The sequence below is a fragment of the Vombatus ursinus genome, unplaced genomic scaffold (genome assembly GCF_900497805.2).
Source record: "Vombatus ursinus unplaced genomic scaffold, bare-nosed wombat genome assembly UNPS02014941.1, whole genome shotgun sequence".
Taxonomy (NCBI): Eukaryota; Metazoa; Chordata; class Mammalia; order Diprotodontia; family Vombatidae; genus Vombatus; species Vombatus ursinus.
Window position 1 is genome coordinate 5,020,844 of NW_020954719.1, and position 19,477 is coordinate 5,040,320.

General features: G+C 39.4%; 1 protein-coding gene across 1 annotated transcript in view; it reads right to left on the bottom strand.

Moving 5' to 3' along the window:
• Positions 1 to 361: 361 nt before the first annotated feature.
• Positions 362 to 19,477, bottom strand: part of ENDOU (endonuclease, poly(U) specific) — a 27,355-nt gene continuing 8,239 nt past the window's right edge. Inside the window, exons 3-10 of the mRNA XM_027844248.1 lie at positions 15,656 to 15,721; positions 14,887 to 15,021; positions 14,429 to 14,600; positions 11,934 to 12,133; positions 7,754 to 7,867; positions 6,885 to 6,991; positions 4,625 to 4,767; positions 362 to 2,882 (exon numbers count right to left, since the gene is read on the bottom strand). Coding sequence (XP_027700049.1) covers positions 2,762 to 2,882; positions 4,625 to 4,767; positions 6,885 to 6,991; positions 7,754 to 7,867; positions 11,934 to 12,133; positions 14,429 to 14,600; positions 14,887 to 15,021; positions 15,656 to 15,721 — 1,058 coding nt within the window. The 3' untranslated portion in view covers positions 362 to 2,761. The remainder of the gene's footprint in view (positions 2,883 to 4,624; positions 4,768 to 6,884; positions 6,992 to 7,753; positions 7,868 to 11,933; positions 12,134 to 14,428; positions 14,601 to 14,886; positions 15,022 to 15,655; positions 15,722 to 19,477) is intronic.

Genomic DNA, 19,477 nt, shown 5'->3' on the forward strand with positions numbered 1-19,477 from the left:
AGATTACAGGGTGTAGACCCATGTCAGAATCCTGGTTCCTTTTCTACCTTCTTCCCCATCCCACCCCTCTCAGGTAACTATAATAGTACACATTTTTTTCAACAGCATGTAATCTGAATGAGGAAGAAGACTACCCCGCAGGTGGAAAACCAATCCCATGCCATTGTGGGCCAAGAGATCTGAACCTTGCCAACCCTTCATGATGCTGTGGATTTGCTTTGGACAGTATAGATCTGAAGTGAATGGGACATATACAAATATTCTTTACCAGAGCAGGGTAATTTTAAAAAAATCTATTATTTGCGATAACCAGCATGAATAATCAAAAGTGTAAAACCATTTCAGGATACGCACACAATCATTCAATTAATTAACAAGTATTTATTATTGCTAGGCACCGTCCTAGGCATATGCAGAGGCCATTGCAACAGTAAAAACCATAGGAGGAACTGTGGACCTATTAAGTAATACTGCTAAACACATAATGTCAAACAATCGTGACTGAAATAACTTGAGGGAGCTATTGAACAGAAAGACATTGGAAGATTTTGTTCATATCTGGTTGGGACATGTAATAGAGAACTTGAATGACATATTGCCCAATTAAAGATAACAAAAAAACCCAGAAAGATTTCAGAAAACAGAACTATGTCAGAAATTTGAGATTCCCTCAATTGGAAATTAAAAACAAAGGTTATAAGTTTTAGACAATACAAAGCGTCAAAGCAGAGCAAAACAAAACAAAAGCCCAAAACAACAACAACAATTCAGTATCAATCAAACAAAACTTTACTACAGAGTCTTGAGAATTAAAGAAATTAAAGGCAGAGGGGACCCCCTCTAAAGAAGGAGAATATGGACAACTTCTGCTTGTCTCTATGGTTACAAGAAATCCAATACAATGAAAATATACATTGGATCAAACAGAAACAGAAAGCTGTGCAATGTCAGTATAATGAAAGATAGAAGAATTATGTCAAAAGAAGAGACAGAAACTCTAGTTTTTCTTCAAAACTGGAAAGCAATAGGGCCAGATAAACTATATAATCATTGGCTCAAACACTTCACAGTGGCACCTGGATTAAGAGCAAAACACTTTCTTAGCTTCTTCTCTGGCAATAGCCTGATCTCATCTTTCTTAATAGAGGGCGTAACATTTCTACTAACAGAAGATGAGAACAATAGTCAAAATACAGGTCACGTCCTTTAAACAAAGCATTCACAGCTTGTCTCACAAGAAAAAAAAATCCATAAACATAAGGAAACAATATATTATCTGAGGAGCAAAAAGTGTGTGCTAAGAAGTCCCAGGAGTATAAAGACCAACTTATTATCCATTTGATAATTATTGAACATGTCACAAAAAGTACTGTGACACTTAAACTGCCTTTATTGACAATCACAAGTCCTTTGAGTTAGTTGTATGTATGTGGGTGATTTGTGTATTGCACATTTACAAAAACAGACCCAAGTATTGTGTGAATGACATAAAGTATTTGATGCTTATATGGAAAACTGTTATTTAAAACCATGCCACTGACATAATACTAAGACTGGACTGATATAAAACATGGTATTTTTCAGGGAGATTGTTTAAGTCCATCATGGTTCTGTCCAGTCTTGAATCCATTGGGATCTATCCTAAATAGAACTAAAAATCGTATTACTCACTTGATGTCAGTAGATGACATCAAGCTATATGGCTCCACCAAAAAAAAAAAAAAAAGAACAAAAGGAAAACAAACCATGTTAAACAGGTCTCTCAGTATGTATAATCCTTTTCCAATGATATATCAATATTCAGGATGGCCTCAATAAGTGTAAACTTATTTTTATTTTAATCATCTCATTCTCATCTTTTTTAATGAAGGTCAGATAGAGACAGTCCTGGGACAAGTTGGTTATTTTTCTTTTATATTTACTGTTCTATAGATTATTTCAAAATGCACAAAATAAATACTATTTGCAGTTGAATAAAAGTATTAGGAGGTAGGGTCATCTTTTGTAGGCTTTCTGAAAGCATCCTTGGTACAGCTCTTATAGAAGACAGGACAACAGGGATCATATGCATCTCATTCTGTTCCTGCATGATTTTAATCTCCTCTTCTAGGCTTTCATATTGTGAAAACTTTTTGCTCCATGGAGTTTAGAGATTATGAAATTTTGATATAGCTAAAGCTATTAAAATATTGTTCTTAAGTATTTGTGGATCAATGTTATGCTTGGACAATTGTGGGTGATAGTTTTGTCTGTGATAATTATCTAGTTCTAATATGGTTTATTGGTTGAGTTCTCCAGTATATTTAAGGTCTGTATTGGTAAAATGGTCTAGTGTATATATATATATATACACTATAATATATGTATGTATATATAATATTCTATATGTATGTGTATGTATGTATATATTATTACTATTACTATTGTAGTTCCATAACATATTGGTGTAAAAAAACCAGTTATCTTGATATTCCACTCACAGATTTTATCTAGTATTCCTGCAGTGCAGGAATACTAGAGGACATTAGTCTAAATATTCTTCTGTTGTGGTAGTTTTCCCCCCTAATTTAAATCTTTCCTCTTTTTCTTTTTTGGGCTTTTTCTGGGCTTGAGGACTTTTGCTCACACAGTCATTTTCTTGATGAAAACTCCAGTTCAAATGGGTCAATGCATAATACCTCCTAACTCCAGCCCAGGACAGACAGCACCACAGCTCAGGAAGACCTCCAGTGTCCCTTATGTTCTTTCCTTGCCCAGAACTCTAATTCGTAGAAGACACCACGTAGGCTGTAGCAATGTATTTCTTGCCATTTCCATAAGTGATCTTGTCCCAGGTATAGGTCTGGATGGCCACGGGGTACCCACCTAGGCTCAAATGGCACCTATAGAGAGAAAACACACCATCACAGATGTCTTCCATTCTCTCTATCCCTTTGTCTCTGGGCTACGATGTAGAAAACCCAATAGAAACAGGAATCTCTCCTGTTTTTAAATATCTGAGAAGACAATGTAACACTTTTCTTTGATTACAGTTTCTGATGCCTTAATTCCTGATGGCTAGGAAAGTGCTTTGTAAGCCTTAAAGGTATTATTATTATTATTAATTGTTACCTACTTCCAATCTCTTCTAGTTTCAACCCATGAACCTTTGTTCTCTGTCTAGGTCAAGCCTGCATAACCTGGGGCCCACAGGCCGCTTATGGCCCTCAGCTGCTTGTGGCACACTAAAGGATTTCTGGTGGCCCACAAAAAATGCAGAGGAAAACATCCTTTGTTAGTAGAAGAAATCCTTTGGCATGCTGCAATCAACTGAGGGCCGCAGGTTGTGCAGGCCTGCTCTAGGAGAAGAAGTGAATAGAGATAGAGAATTGTAGAATTTTAGAGCTGAAGGCCTAAATGTTAAATAATTTGCCCAGGATCACATAGTTCCTTAGATTCATAGAATTTTAGAGCCAGTAGGTATTTTAAAGGTCATCTAATTCAGTCCCCTCATTATAGAGATAAGGAAACTGAGGCCCAGAGAAATAAAGTCCTAGTGATACTCAAGATATTGGGCAGCTAGGTAGCAAGCATCAGGCCTTGAGTCAGGAAGACCTGAGTTCAAATTTGACCTCAGACGCTTACTAGCTGTGTGACCCTGGGTAAGTAAATCACTTAACCCTGTTTGTCTCAGTTTCCTCATCTGTAAAATGAGTTAGAGAAGGAAATGGCAAACCACTCCAGTATCTTTGCCAAGAAAAATCCAAATGGGGTCACAAAGAGTCAGACATGACTGAAACGACTGAACAACAATGATATTCAAGAAGCCTAATATGCCTCGTGTTAAGACAGTTAGTTCATCTTACTTATTATCCGTATCATATGTTTTACAACTTCCTTTGTCATACTAAGAAGAGATTAAAGAAGATTTTTCTCTTTCTTAAATGAAGTATATTTGAACTTTTGGAGGATTAATTTAATGAATTTTAGAGGCTGGGAGCATCGGGGCATATATAAACCTATAAGACTTATGGATAGGGTTGTGCTGGTAAATATTTAATGATCAGCTCTGGGGAGGAAGTTTTAAATTTAATCTGAATTATTAGTATTTTCTCCATTACTTTTGTAAGTCTAGACTGAACAAAACAATAAATCTAGCACTGATTTGAAGAGTCTGCTGATTTCTGTGGTATAAATGCTCACACTGAAAATTTAACAATTGGCTGCTTTGAACTGGCTCTAGTACACCCCTGCTATGAGGCACGTGATAGTTGTTTTTAAGTATCTGAAAGACTGTCATGTGGACGGGAGACTGTCCTAAGTGTTAGGACTACTTTTCAGTTATGCTGTGAAGGGGATTCTTGTTCTGTTACAAGTTAGACTAGAGGACATTGGACATTCCTCCCAGCCCTAAGCTTCATTGACTCTGTGAAGTAGCTTAATTCAAGGTCACACAGGTCAGAGGCAGCAGAGCTGGAATTCAATCCCAGGTCCTCTGACATTCAAGGAAAGTTATGTATACATCTAGTCCCAGAGCCAGTTTATGGACTAGGACCCAGGTCTCCTACTTCCCTTTCTAGTAGTTGTGAAGACTGTTGTATATCCCTCAGTTTGCTTTAATATTCCTAGATGGCCCTGTACTTACACTCTGCCAGGCCTGCTGATAAAACACAAGGAATAGAGAGCAAACTCAAACTCAGGGCTACTGCCGATGAAAGCTGATCCTACTTCTTTGTAGAAGCCATCCCAGTTGAATTGCATTCCTAGCACATCAGGATAAGAGTCCCACTGCAGAGAAAAGAGGAAAAACGGGATGAGCCTTGGGGAAGGGGATGATAGGGATATAACTTTTGAAGGAAATACCTCATCAAGTTAGCTAAGATTTAATGAGCACACATTATGTGCCAAATACTAAGTGAGGTGGTCCGTATAGGGACCATGGTTCATAGGGAAATATTAGTATTCCTGAGATTTGGTAATGTCTTAGTGAGGTCTGTGCCTACCCTGCAAAATGCTGTTAAGTAAGAGCCAAGAATAGAGTTATACAGACTGGGCTCATGTGAATTCCAATACAAAGGAGAAAGGGCATCTGGCATCTTACTTTCAAGCTCACACTTGGAAAATGAAGGCAATTCACTATCTTCCAAAGTTATCCTGGAACAAAAAAATTTTTTTAATGCGATTTGACAAAGCATAAAGATAACAATTAATTTGAACAGGCTGAAGCTTACAGCCATTTTTAGAGATGATGGGGAGGGAGTGGAGTCGGTAATAGCAGAGTGAACAAAGCAGAAGGATAACTACGATTTGTTTGTTTTCTTGTCTGAACTAGAAAACATTTCCCTAAATGACTGAAAAAAATGTGGTATATGAATACAATGGAATATTATTATGCTGAAAGAAATGATAAATAGGATGGATTCAGAGAAACTTTGGAAGACTTACATAAACTGATATAAAATTAAATGAGCAGAACCTGGGAAACAATTTGCACAGTGAATACAGTAATACAAAAGAGAGCAATTTTGAAAGATTTCAGAGCTCTGATCCATGCAATCCCCAATCATGCCTTTAGAAGACTGACGATGAAGGATGGTTTCCACCTCTGGGCACAGGGAGGTGAGGGAATAAAGGGTACAGAAAGAAACCTGTGTTTTCATACATAGCAGTTGTGTGAATTTGTTTTGCCTGACCATACTTATTTGTTATAAGGGAAAGTTTCTTTTTAGGGGTAAGGGGTGCTTTAGTAGGTAGTGATAGAGATCTCCCCCCCAAAAAAAGAAAGAAAAAAGCATCAATATTTGAAAAAACAGAAGAAAATAAAATGTTTGGAAAGAGACACAAACAAATAGGGCATTAAAAAAAATGCCCTCTTGTTAAATTTAATAGACACTTTAAAAAGCCCAAATATATGAAACAGAAATTCATGATTTCATATACAATCTCTGTATATTGAAATGTTTGTATTTGTTGGCAATTAAGTTCATAATAAAAATAACTTTTTAAAAGAAATATTCCCCTTAAGCAAACTTATCTTACAGTACTCTCTTTCCTGTAGCCTTTATTTCAGTCAAACTGGCCTCTTCTCTGTCCCCAAAACATTCCCTAATTTCTCCCTTTGTGTTTTTGCTCAAACTGTTTCCTATGTCTGAAATGTTCTCCTTCCTGACTTTACTTGCTGACTTCCTACCCATCCTTTAAAACTCAACCCAGAAACCACCTTCTCTTATCCCCCTGCCAGATATCTTTCCCCTCAGGGCTCAAATGGTACTTTGTATGTCCCGGGTAATGCATATACCAGACAATATTTTACACTATAGTTTTGCTTTGTGTATATTTGTTTTCATGTCTTCTCCCCCATTAGAGTGTAAGCTTCTTGAGAGAAATTGTCTTTTGCCTCTTTGTATTCTTCATACTTCGCACTGTGCCTGTGGTAGGTGCTAAATAAATATTTATTGATTGATAATTATCAGTCTACTAGAGTGTAAGCTCCAGGAATACAGAGTCTTATTTAATTAGTGTAGCAGTTTCTCTAGCTCCTAGCATAGGATCTGGCATACATTGAGTGCTTAATAACTAAGCGTTTGTTAAATAAATAATTTCCAGTTGTCCCCAGCACTTCTTGTGCTTTTATTCTTTTGAACTGAAACAAAGAGAGCAACTATACATGTGCCTCTCTTCCTTCTTTCCTTTCCCCCATCACAGAGTACCCTCAAACCAAGCCTTCTTTCTGATAGATGAGACTTTGAGGCAGCCAGGTTTACCATCCCCAATACTGAACTGCTGATGGAGAGATAAATGATGACAGCTTTGACATCTCTAGGTTGGGGGGGAGGATAAAAAAAGGGAGTGGGGACACCCAATAAGGCTTTTTTCCATCTGTGGGAACAGTCCTCAGGACTCACCGGTCCATCATAGTTGTGGCTATAATAGTCGACCAGACCTTTCTTCTCCTGCAGGTAGAAGCGAATCCAGTTATGGAATCCTGCCACTTTCCCCTTTTTCACTTCACCTAAAACAACCAAAAATTTCAGGGCTGATCATTCATTCTCTGAGACACCTCTGAGATTCTAAGAATTTTTTACTGCATGGGGCTTATCATGCCTAGATCCCTGGCTCTAAGGTGAGTTTTCCAGATAGATAGGAGTCTCTTCACAACTTTCCTGAACTTTTTTTCTCAGAATCTTCCGCTTCCCACATTCAGGAAAATTCTTCCTTAGTGTTTATCTACACTGGCTTCCTTAGTGTTTATCTATACTGGCTTCAAGTTTTTCAGATTAGTCCCTTGCCTGGAGTAGGCCTACTACAGTTCTCCTAAGGTGCTCTGGTTGTATCATAAGGCTGAAACCTACAGAAATCAAGTAGTCTATAGATGGTCTGGAGGAAATAGGGGGAGGAGATAATCATAAGCTCTTGTGCCAGCCACCTTTATAAACTGGAAAGAAAAAATACCAAAATGACTGGAATGCTACTGAAAAACAAATCTTCCCTACAGGGTCTCCCATTAGAAATAGTGTTTGGAAATCCCAGTGTTCAGAGTTCTCACCAACCTGGGTTGTTCCAGGGGAGAGACTGCCTCAAAATAGCATCCTAGTCTTCTTTGGCTTGTACTGGTTGGGGAAAAAAAACAAAAAGGAGCAGGAAAAACTCCTTCCTATTCATTGGCATGGTTTCTAGTCCTCTGGTCTGAGTTGGGTCCCCCAAACCCTTGACTTAGAGAAATAAGTGGTATCTCACCCATTTTCCCCTCAACTGTCAAACAGAGAGGCCTTACCTGAGAAAACATGTTCAAAACCACTGGAGTCACGCTCATCACTGCCACGGGAATACAGTCCAAACCACATGTTTTTTAGGTCACTGACAAATTCCTGCTCTGAACTGTATCTGTCTGGGGAAATGAACACAGACAAATCAGAACCTGAGAACTGACATGGGCCAGATTTTAGTTGTCAGAGGAGGCAATATCAGATTCAAACCATTAAGACACTAATATGATTCAATCAAGCAACAAATATTAATTGAGGTATATAGTATATATAGTATATAGCCAATATGGTTTTAGGTATATAGAGAATAGGAAAGACATATCAAAAAGGATTCCTCCACTCAAGGAATTTATAATCTAATGGCAGAGAGAAGATTAATACACATAATAGTTAGGAAACAATATGTTATTCTAAACAATTATACTATTGTAGGGAATGTAGGAAAATTGGGACACTGATGCACTGTTGGCAGAATCGTGAACTGATCCAACCATTCTGGAAAGTAATTTGGAATTATGACCAAGAGGCTATAAAACTGTACATATCCTTTGATCTAACAATACCACTACTAGGTCTGTGTCCTGAGGAGATTAAAAAACAAAAGGAAAGGAAAGGAAAAGGACACATAGGTACAAAAATATTTTTAGCAGCTCTTTTTGTGTGGGGAAGAATTGGAAATTGAGGGAATCCCATCAATTGGGGAATGGCTGAACAAGTTGTGGTATATAATTGTGATGTAATACTATTGTGCTATAAGAAATGAGGAACATGATGCTTTCAGAAAAACCTGGAAGACTTACATGAACTGATACAAAGTGAAGCAAGCAAAAGCAGGAGAACATTGTACACAATAACAGCAATATTGTACATTGATCAATTGTAAATGAACTTAGCAATTCTCGGCAATACAATGATCTAAGATAGGCCTGCACAACCAGCTGCTTATGGCCCACTGGTCACAGGTTGTACCTGATCTAAGACCTGATCTAAGACAATTCTGAAGGACTTATGAAGAAAAATGTTATCCACCTCCAGAGAAAGAACTGACAGAATATGAGTGTAGATTGAAGCACACCTTTTTAAAAAATTTTCTTTTTTTTTTTGGCAATTGGGGTTAAGTGACTTGCCCAGGGTCACACAGCTAGTAAGTGTCAAGTGTTTGGTCTGAAGCCAGATTTGAACTCAGGTTCTTTTGACTTCAGGGCCGGTGCTCTATCCACTGCGTCACCTACCTGCCCCTATGCACACTTTTTTTAAACTTTATTTTTCTTAGTGTTTTTTTCTTTGCCTATATTTTCTTTCACAACATGAATAATATGGAAATATGTTTTGCGTATAACCTACATCAAATTGCTTGCCTTCTCAATAGAGCGAGATGGCAGGGAGGAGGGGAGAGAATTTGAAACTCAAAATTTAAAAAAAACGAACATTAAAAAATTTTATATGTAATTAGAAAAATATTTTTAAATAAATAAATTAACAATTATACTATATGGACTAGCATAGTGGGAAGGCTTCATAAAGGTGGGATGGACTTTGAAGAATGTAGTAGGATCTGGTCTGGGGCAGAGTAAAAGACTTAGGAAACATTCCAAGCAAGAGAAATCCAAACAATGTCAGGAAAGAGCATGTGTAGAGAATGATGTGCAGCACTACCCCCTTCCCTTAATGGAAATCTGGTTTCACTGTGTTTGAAAATCTTACAATTTAAAAGTCAAGGGACCCACAGAAAACATATTCTACCTGAGTAGAGACCAACATATTATCAGAAAGGTTCCTACCACAGGAAGTGATTGGAGCTCTTAACTTTTAAGTGATTGCCCTGGATGCAATTCAAGCCATCCACATGTAAACAAATTGAGAATCCCAGGCTGTGCTTGGGCAGAAACCTGATAGAATAAGCAGGATGAAGAGAACTCCAGGATTCTAGAGTAGCAAAAAGATTCAATATTCAGCAACAATGTGGAATAATAAGCATTGGATCATGGATTTAGAGCCAGATGGGACCTTAGAGACCAATGAGTCTAATCCTCTTATTTTACAGATGAGGAAACTGAGGCACAGAGAAGTTAAATAATTGCTTAAGGTTATATAACTAGTAAACGTCTGAGGTGAAATTTAAAGGTGCTTTAATGTCCAATGCTATCCACAAAGCTATGCTGCTTCATCATGATGATTATGACAGGCAGTGTCCTGTAGTGGATTGAGACAGGGCCAGAAGACCTGGGTTCAAGTCTTGCCTCTGACGTATCGTAGCTATGTGACCCTGGGCAACTTCAAGCAACTCTTTAAGACTGTACGGACAAATTGCCAATATGAATCAGTAAACAGATAGTGGCTCTATCAAGAGTTCCCTACAGATGAAATCACAAGTCTAGACCAAAAAATAATGATAACTGACATTTTCATAGCATTTTAAGGTTTATGAAGTGAGTTCATTGCAACAACCCAGTAAGAGTGCTGCACCTGGAATTAGGAAAACCTGAGTTCAAGTCAGGCCTCAGACACTAACTCTATGACTTTAGCCAAGTCACTCATCCTATATTTGCCTCAGTTTCTTAAACTGTAAAATTGGGATAATTACAGCATCTACCTCACGGGGTGGTTGTGAGAATCAAATGCTATAATGTTTGTAAAGTGCTTAGCATAGTACCTGCCACATGTGGCTGCAATAGAAATACTTATTCCTTTCCTTCCATTCCTTTCCTTCCCCCACACCGTGTAGTCAATATGTGACTGAACTGGGACTCAAATGCAGGTCTCCTGATTCCAAATCTGATGTTAATTCCATCACACTATACTGGAAGGAGAAGATGTAACATGGCAGACCTAAAAAATTTGAAGTGGAAGGAAAAGAGGGTACCCATTGTCCTGACAGCTACCATTCAGGACACTGGGCCTGGGCACTACCTTACCATAACAGCTGAGAATTCAACTCACAGAGGTGGGAGTATCAGAATGAGTAATGGCTAATGGCTAATGAGCTTGTTATTTTGAGACAGAGAGACAGGAAAGAAGAGGGAAATGGAAATGGACCTCTGATTCAGAGTAAGAAGATAGTCTACCAAGCCAAGAAGTTGTGCCAACCAAAAATACGTTTGGCTTGATTAGGCTTAGTTTGTATCAGGAACCTGTACTGTGTCAGAGTTTCCTTCCTGTGTCTTTGTTGCTTTTTGAAATCCCTCCACTCCCTTAGTTTCCCAGTAAAAGCTTTTGCAAATTAGAATATCTCTTGTGGAAGGCTTCCCTGGTTGGTTAGTAAGGAAGGTGAAGTCAAGGACAAGCTGGCTATTTGTGGTGTTAGCAGCCAACTTTCCAAATGAGCTAAAGGATTTCCCCAAAAGGGTAGGGACTCACCTGGGAGAAGGGAAGGAGGGAACTTGGAAGGAAAACCTACATCCTTTTCTTCATTAGATTTTTTGGGGGGATTTAGTTGAACACTCTCCTCCCCTGCCAACCCTCTCCCAGTAATTTTGATCTTCCAGACTGTAGTCTCATTTGATAAGGCTATAGAAATTCATTGGCAGAACCGGAGGGGAAGACTGCAGGAGTTAGCTACAGATGCTATTGACTCTTCTGCTTTGGAGTTTTGTCACATAGTAAAAGTGAGAAAATGGGCATACCATATTCTAGGGGGAAAAGAGAGACACAGAGAGAGGGAGAGAAAGAGAGAGAGAGACAGAGAGAGCAACAGAGACAGAGAGACAGAGACAGAGAGAGACGGACAGAGACTGAGAGAGAAACAGACAGACAAAGAGAGACAGAGAGACACACAGAGGCGGAGAGAGAGAGAATGTATTTGGGAAGCAGTGGAAAATAAGGTTAGATGGATAGATAGATAGATAGATAGATAAGCATCTTTTAAGCGTTTGTTCTGCTCTAGGTGCTGTTCTAAGTCCTGGAAATACATATATAATAAGCACACACAAAAAAGACAATCTCTACCCTTAAGTAGCTTACATTCGAATGGACAAGGAATATACTGATTACTGAAGGTTTTGAAAACCAGATGATTTCTCAAGTCTATAGGGTCTAGTCATCCTTCCATTCCCCATGTTCTCTTTGGCCTCCTCTAGATCTTTGCTAGAGTCCACATGCTCTGAGGATCCCCATGCCCTTTCATAAACCTTCTCCATTGCCTCTCTAGGTGCTCTCTCTCTTCTACCAAAGGACTGGGGGCTCACTCACTCTTTTGATGGAGGAAGTCATAGAGTTCCTTCATGACTGCTGTCTTCATTATCTCTTGAAGGAAGGTATCCTGTTCCCCAAGCTGCTGGGGAGAGAAATGTTCTCCTTGACCTGTTACCCGATGGTAATTATTGAGCAGATTGATGAATGCAGCATAGGTTGGTTTGGAGAAGAGCTCTTCATTTACATAGCTGTAGAGCCTGGGTGACATCAAGAGAAATTGGGATTGGGTCCCATAGCAGAAGAAAAACTATGGTCCCATAACAGAGCAAGAAGGGATTTGGTGTTATGAACTATCTCTTACGGACATGCATGCAAGACCCATGCCCCAGTTCATAGTTTGTCCCTTGTCCTCCACTCTTCCTACTCAGACTCTCTTCCCTTAAATAACCTAAAAATAACCCAGAAAATGCTGAATTCAGAACTATGATATAAGGCTAAATCTGATTACAGCTTTTCTATAAATATGTTCCTATGCATAGAATATATATATACGTATGTATATATGTATATACAGGCATAGAGTATGTTTGTATATGTATACATACACACATACATATATACTGCATCATATATATATAATATATTCACATACACATATACACATATATACTGTAACACCCTCCCTTACATATATAGGGGAGGGGTTACAGTTCCAACCCAGAGTCCCACAACACGACTCCCCCTGAGTTCAATGACTCAACAAACATCCAGAGCACACCAGCTCTGCACTTCTTCTAGCTTTCATTATTATTATTATTATTATCTTTCCCATGCCACTCACTCTCACATAAGAGTTAATTCATGTTTTCATTTCACTGTTCTCTTTCTCCTTGAACCAACTAACAAATTTCCAAGCACTAAACACAAACACTAGGCTTTGGTCCATGTTCCTTCCTTCACCACACCCAGACTAGTTTCCATCTACTTAGAAACCAACACTACCCCTGAGGCAACTTCCTGAAACTTTTAAATAGGCCTGGGGAAGAGCTCCAGGGAATGGCATTGCCTACTGTCACAGACCCAAGCACATAGAAGTTTTGCCTTTATCCCTCTACCCCATAGCATTTTCAATTTCTGACAAGCGTCTGGCAACCCTAACCCCCACTATAATATATTACATACCAGAATACAATACACACTATATTCTGTCCTAAAAAGGAAGTCCATTGGCATAAATTATTATTCGCTGGAAGCCTACTGCTCCTCAGTGTGGCATGTTTGCCCTGAGAAACTGTGCTGACTACCAGATTTCACTTTTATGAACTCCATTCCTGCCTCCTACCTTATTTTTTGGATTCAATAGAGCTTGACCTGACAGAGCCAAGTTTACAATTTGGACAATTACTTTCCCACCCACATCCTTGCCTTCACTGATTCAACAATAGGGACTGACAAGCCAGAATTTTGAGCACAGCCAGGACTATGCAAGTGCAATTACTTTAGTACTAAGTCTAGAGCCCCTGCTCTGGTGCAGAGACTGTCTTCAGTCCATTAAGGGGCAAAGGGAACTGCCAAGAAGGACAAATGATGGGGATGGGATTCATGCTGGACCCGTAAAAGGAAAAGATTACGTATGTCTTTGGGACCTGGACCTCAAAGCCCCTGAACTCAGATCTCTGGCATTCACCCGAGGCACCTGGCCATCTCAGTCAATAATCCTTTTGACTGCCCTTTCATTGTGGCCCTCATGGTCTACATCTGGCCCATTCCAGGCTACTTGCCACTTCTTAATTCCATCCAGATCGTCCCACAATGTTTCTGTATAAAAGTACCAATTTTATCCTCATCAAATGCTCAGATTCTTAAAATCTGGCCAGCTTGTATTGGCATCACAAATAGCATAGACTCACTAGGAGTCTGGCCCATTTTTATTGGCGATGCAGTAAACTTTGTCTTGGACTGAAATAAGGCATGAGAGGTCAAATTCTTTGAGGCAGACCTGTGCCCTGTACCCTTGCATTTTGGGGTTCCCAGTACCCCTAGACTGCAACACAAGGACTGGTGCAGGAGTTACTTAGGGAGGGGAGAGATGAAATGGGAAGAGAACCTGAGTTCTAATTCTTACATGCCTTTTTTCACCAGATTCCTGGGGCTAGTAGGACCCACCTCAGGCCATTCTGTCTTTCACCTTGCCAACAGGAAGGTTCTACAATCATTCCAGACAAAATGTCTCTCCAGTATTTACTTTCTAACTGCCTCAGTGATCTTCTATTATGCTTCATTATCCAAGTCAACAAGAAGAGCTCTCTAATTGCAATCTATCTAATTTCAATCTCTCTTGCTATAAGACAATCTTACTTTCCTAAACCTTTTCTCTACATTCCTTACAACCTTCCTTAAAATGTTTTCCCCTTCTATTTCATTGTTACTCTTCTGTTTCTCAGCTGAAAGACTTGGAGATTCTAGAACTGAGTTAAGTTCTGTTAGGCTTAAAAGCAATGGGAATGGGAAATAAATAGAAAAAAAAAGTCTAGAGAAAGAGGAAGACTCACGGCTCAGGGCATCGATCCACCTGGTCATTTGTCTCAGAGGGAGAGATACGGTTCTGGCTATTGAGAATAATATCTTCCTTCCGAGCTTTGTTGATATCTGCCTTGTAGATCTTCTCTGAGATAGTCAGGAGTTCCTCCTTGGTGATGGCATCGCTGCTTCGGGAGAAACCATCTAGAAAGAATGAAGAGTGGAATGTGGAAGAGCTAAAGGGAGAAATTCAGAGCAGGCAGACCTCTCTGCTCATTCTCTCTGGGGTACCACCAAAAAGGGAAAAAGGAGTCATCTGCATGTGGAATGACTCCACACTTGGCATGACTCCACCATTAGTTTCCCTGAAAGTTGGGTGTATGCAGAGTTGGGTAGGATCATATCTATTGTCCAATGTAGCACTTTTCTCCTCTGGCATTCGTCTTTTATTGGATAGAGTATGATTAGAAGTCATCATGGAGGGACTCACCATGGGCACACAGACTCTCGTAATCTTCACAGCAGTTCCCAAACCTCTGGCACTTTGAATTGCAGTGGCATGGGTGGTGTTTGTCAAAAGTTTCATGACAACGACCATGGCAAGAATTAGGTGCCAAGTACAGATCTAAAATGATGAGGAGGTAAGGGTTAGTTGTATACAGGTTCTCCCAACAAAAATAAGTTTATCTTTGGGGTCAACTTTCTTATGAACCCACTTAGAGATCATTTGGTCCTCTCCTTACAACCTCAGACAGACAAGAAAGAAGAGGGTAGAGGGAATTATTTCTTCTTAAAGATCTCCAGGAAAAACATCAGACTAATTTTGCTCATTCCCCTCAGTCAGGAAGTCAATCTTGATGTCTAACTTCCTTTTTCCTGATGCACTTTTCCTCTGCTCTTACCCTTTCAATGAATGCCTCCTTGACTCTACATGAAACTTCCTTAAATCTGACCCTAGAATCCTTATTCTGTCTCTGTCCCAGTTGCCTGAGGCTTGTTCTATTTCAAATCCCTGGAGTTTAGGACCCCTTAACACTCCAGCCAGGGACATATCTTTGAAGACCCAACCCAGCACATTCTGGTTTCATCCAAACTTGACACTGCTATTGCTAATAATACAACCTCCCTCCCTAATTCCCTCCATTCTCTCACTCGTCCTTTGTTTTCTCCCTCTTCTCTTCCTGTAGGTGTCTACATCCTTAGTACCAACATTCAAAGATTTGGGATTTCTAAATTTTCAGGGAAGTAAAGAAACCTACTGCTGTCTGGGGCTGCCTCTTCTTCCCATTCCGTTTCTGTCTCCATTTCTTTGGGCTCTTCTTGACCTAAAGGACATAAAATTAAAATGTCAAATCATTCCCCTGAGTGTTATCCTTTCTAGCCTCACCAAGAATGCCCAGTTCAATTACATATAAGGTTCAAGAACTGTGGTATGGTTATCAAACATCAGAGAATAAAAAGGCAGAAAAATGGCAGAGGCAGAAGTGGGAAACATGAGAGGATGAATTATTGAAATAAGCCAGAAAGTGTCATATACAACAACTTCACTAGAAAACAAAATGCCTTACTTTATGCAAAACTTTGAAATGAAATTCTGAACACAAACAAATAACTTACAGGATGGTTATTCAATTTACAAATGGACTATTTTAATTAGAAAAGGAATCACAGCACAAAAGTCCTTCATAAAGGGTTTCAAATTACAAAAATTCAATTTACACACAACTCTTCTGACTATTCCATAAAACAAGACAGACTGGTAGAAATATTTACTTGTGAACCTGAGGAGAATAAAATGCTAATACATTCACATGAAATACTTTTCAATAAAAAAAAACCAAACTAAATTAAAAAACCAAACAACACCTAGTAATCTACTTCTCAAATTATAAACAGCTGACCTTCATACATCTTCTGTGTTGCAAAGGAAGAGGTGTGCTAATAAATGTTTGACAACTAGCTTTCCAGAGAAAAATGTATTTATGACACACTTAAGTTTAATCTGCATTATTAATATTTTATTAATCACTTTCTTAAGTATAGACAAACAACAAAACAATAAATCAAGCCCTGCTTTGTAGCATTTGTGGATTTCTAAGTTGTAAATTCTCATACTGAAAATTTAACAATTGGTTCTCACCAGCTAGTTAGAGCTGACTCCAGCACATCATTGACAAACTTATCAGGAGAACTCCTGCTCAATTTGCTGAGCCCTTAAACAACTTGTTGGGAGTTCAAGACCTGGACCTTTGTCAGAAAAGGGACTCTCCCAGGGAGCTAGACATGACCTAGGGCCTTGAATGGAGGACACAGGGAATTCCTGATTGGTCCTCAGTGACTGAGGCTACCTCCTAATGCTTGTTTACTGAGAGTCAGGAGACACTCTTCTCAGAAGAACCTCCTAGTCTGTGATCAATAAGAGTTAGCTGTGTACCAATAAGGGTCTGAGATATATAAGCAACAGAAATACATAAAACAAAAAGCTACATTTCAATAGAATAGTTAAAGGATATGAATAATGGTTCTCAAAAAAAATTGTAAGCTATAAAATGGCCATCTGAATTTTTTCAAATCATTAGTAACTAGAGATAAGCAAAGCAAAACAACTTTAAAGTTTGACCTCCGTAACAAATTGGCAAAGATGATGAATGGCAGGAATAATTATTTTAAAGGGGTTATGGGAGGAGTGGGCACACTAATGCACTGTTGGACGAGCCGTGAAGTGATTGAATCATGCTGGAAAGCAATTTTGTGAAGAACTTTCTACCTTTTGACTTAGGGATCCCATGGTGAGGCATCTCCCCCCAAGGAGACCAGATACAGAAGGATCCCATTACACACATGTAGGTAAATCTTAGATATGAGTCATACCTAAGCTCTGTTTGTAGATTTTCCTGAAGAAATACAGGTTGGGGCAACCTTAGGATAAGCTTCTAGTTTCTTGTGAATTCAGAGTATCTTGTTTGGGGGTTGGGCTGGGAAAGTGAGGCTAGACCACAGGGCATACATACATATAACAACAACAACAACAACAAAAATGAGGGCTAACATTAAATATGCATACTACTTGCTAGGCACTATGTTAAACATTCTACAATTATTGTCTCATTAAATCCTCACAACCACTCTGGAAGGTAGGTGCTATCGTTATCCCCATTTTACAGATGAAGAAACTGAGACAAGTGTTTGTGTATGTATATGTAATTGGTCTTTGACCTATTAGTTTATTGTCTTTCCGAACTACTTTCCACCCCCAATGAACAGAGAGCCAGATGAAAATAGCAGTGGTAATGGTATTACTACTACTACTACTACTACTAGCACTAGCACTAATTATATAATGCTTTAAAGTATTATCTAATTTTATCCTCACAACAATCCTTCAAAGTAGGTGCTATTATCATACCCACTTTACAGATAAGGAAAATGAGGCACAGGGAAGTTAAGTGACTTGCCCAGTGTCACACAGATGATAAATGTCTGAAGACAGATTTTAAACTCAGGTTTCGAGGTCCATCGCTCCAGCCACTTCACCAACCTAACTGCCTCAGTGATGACAGATAGATTAATGAGCTGTTAAACTGACTGCAAAAATTTGACCATACCTAGTGAGCTCCTTCATGAAGTGCAAACAAATTTCTTAATTGAATTGGAAGAGGCCTTTGTTATTGGCTGGCTAAAAACTGGCCCCGTCTCTGGTGGACCATAAATAGCTCTAGCCCTGGAGTGAGTTTGAGATTTTAACAGTCAGTAACCTTGCAGAAGAGATTCTTTTGCCTATTCCAGAGGGTAATAGAGAGCCCTGGGGAAGCATTTCCTTTCCCCTTTAACTCCAAAAGCCAGGGCATCTTGCAGCACCACATTCAGCAAGGAGCAGAGATACAAACACTTTATGAAGATACAGACACAGAGGCAGCATTCAAGTAGCTCCAAGGAGAAGGGAGCCAGTGAAGGACTCAAGAGAGTCAAATTCCAGAAGGGAGTAGACCCTGAGAACCCAGCTGAGTAAACTATGCAGCAGAAACTCCGTGCACAGGGTGTGGAGCTTCGTGGGGACTTCACAAGAAGAGAAAGGAAGAGATGTGTAATCTTGGCCACGTTTTGGGGGGAATGTTTTGTAGCTACTATTATGATGTTATTTGAGGAAATGTCGTTACTTTGAGTTTAATGGGTTTTTCTAGCTGCCTGGTAAGGGGAAATTCATCAGTGGAGGGGTCTGTGAGCTATACCAGTAGGAATGGGTACCCTCAGGGTATCTTGATGCCAAGGTAGTAGTTATTCCTGAAGGAACTCAACCTGAGAGTGTAGGTTGGGGGTGGTTGCCCTGCCTAAGTGAACCTGTGCCATGTCAGGAGTATATGGAAAAAAAGTTTTTTATTTAATTCAACAACTATTTTTAAGCACCTATCTTGTGCAGGGACACCGTACTGGGCACTAGAGGCATAAAGATAGATAACAGCATAGATCCTAACATTAAGGAAGTAAGAATACAAAAGGTGGGGAGAGATGTTATACAAGATAAGTTATGCAGGTACAAAAGGGGACTAGCAAAGCCCAGTCCTTATGAGCATGCCCAGGATGCAGAACTGATACAAGTCTACATGTTGTGCTGGGGAATACAAGCAGATATCCTCTAACTGGCTCCAGATCTCTTCCCTAACCATATGGCAAAGAGATGGACTTTTGACTGGCTGCTGAGCCAGAACTAGGGCTCATTCAAAATGTACTAATTGGCTAAAATAAGTCTTTCATGCCTGGCTGCTGTTCTGGTGTAAGAGACATGTTGGAATGACATGTGACCTGTGAATACAGGCCTCTGTTCTTTGCTTTGATCTCTGCTTTTAGGTGAAGATGTATTGGCAATAGTTACAACCTTGTGAGCTATGAAGGGTCAGAATAGCAAGCCACCAAACATCCAGGATCTGGAGTCCACGTCAGTTTTTTTGGTCAGCCATAAGGAGCAAAGTCCTGAATAACCTGTTTGGTCCAGCACAGATCAAAGGCAATTGAGAAGGAGACAGTCATTCATTTGTTCATCCATCCATCCATCCATCCATCCATCCATCCATCCATCCATCCAT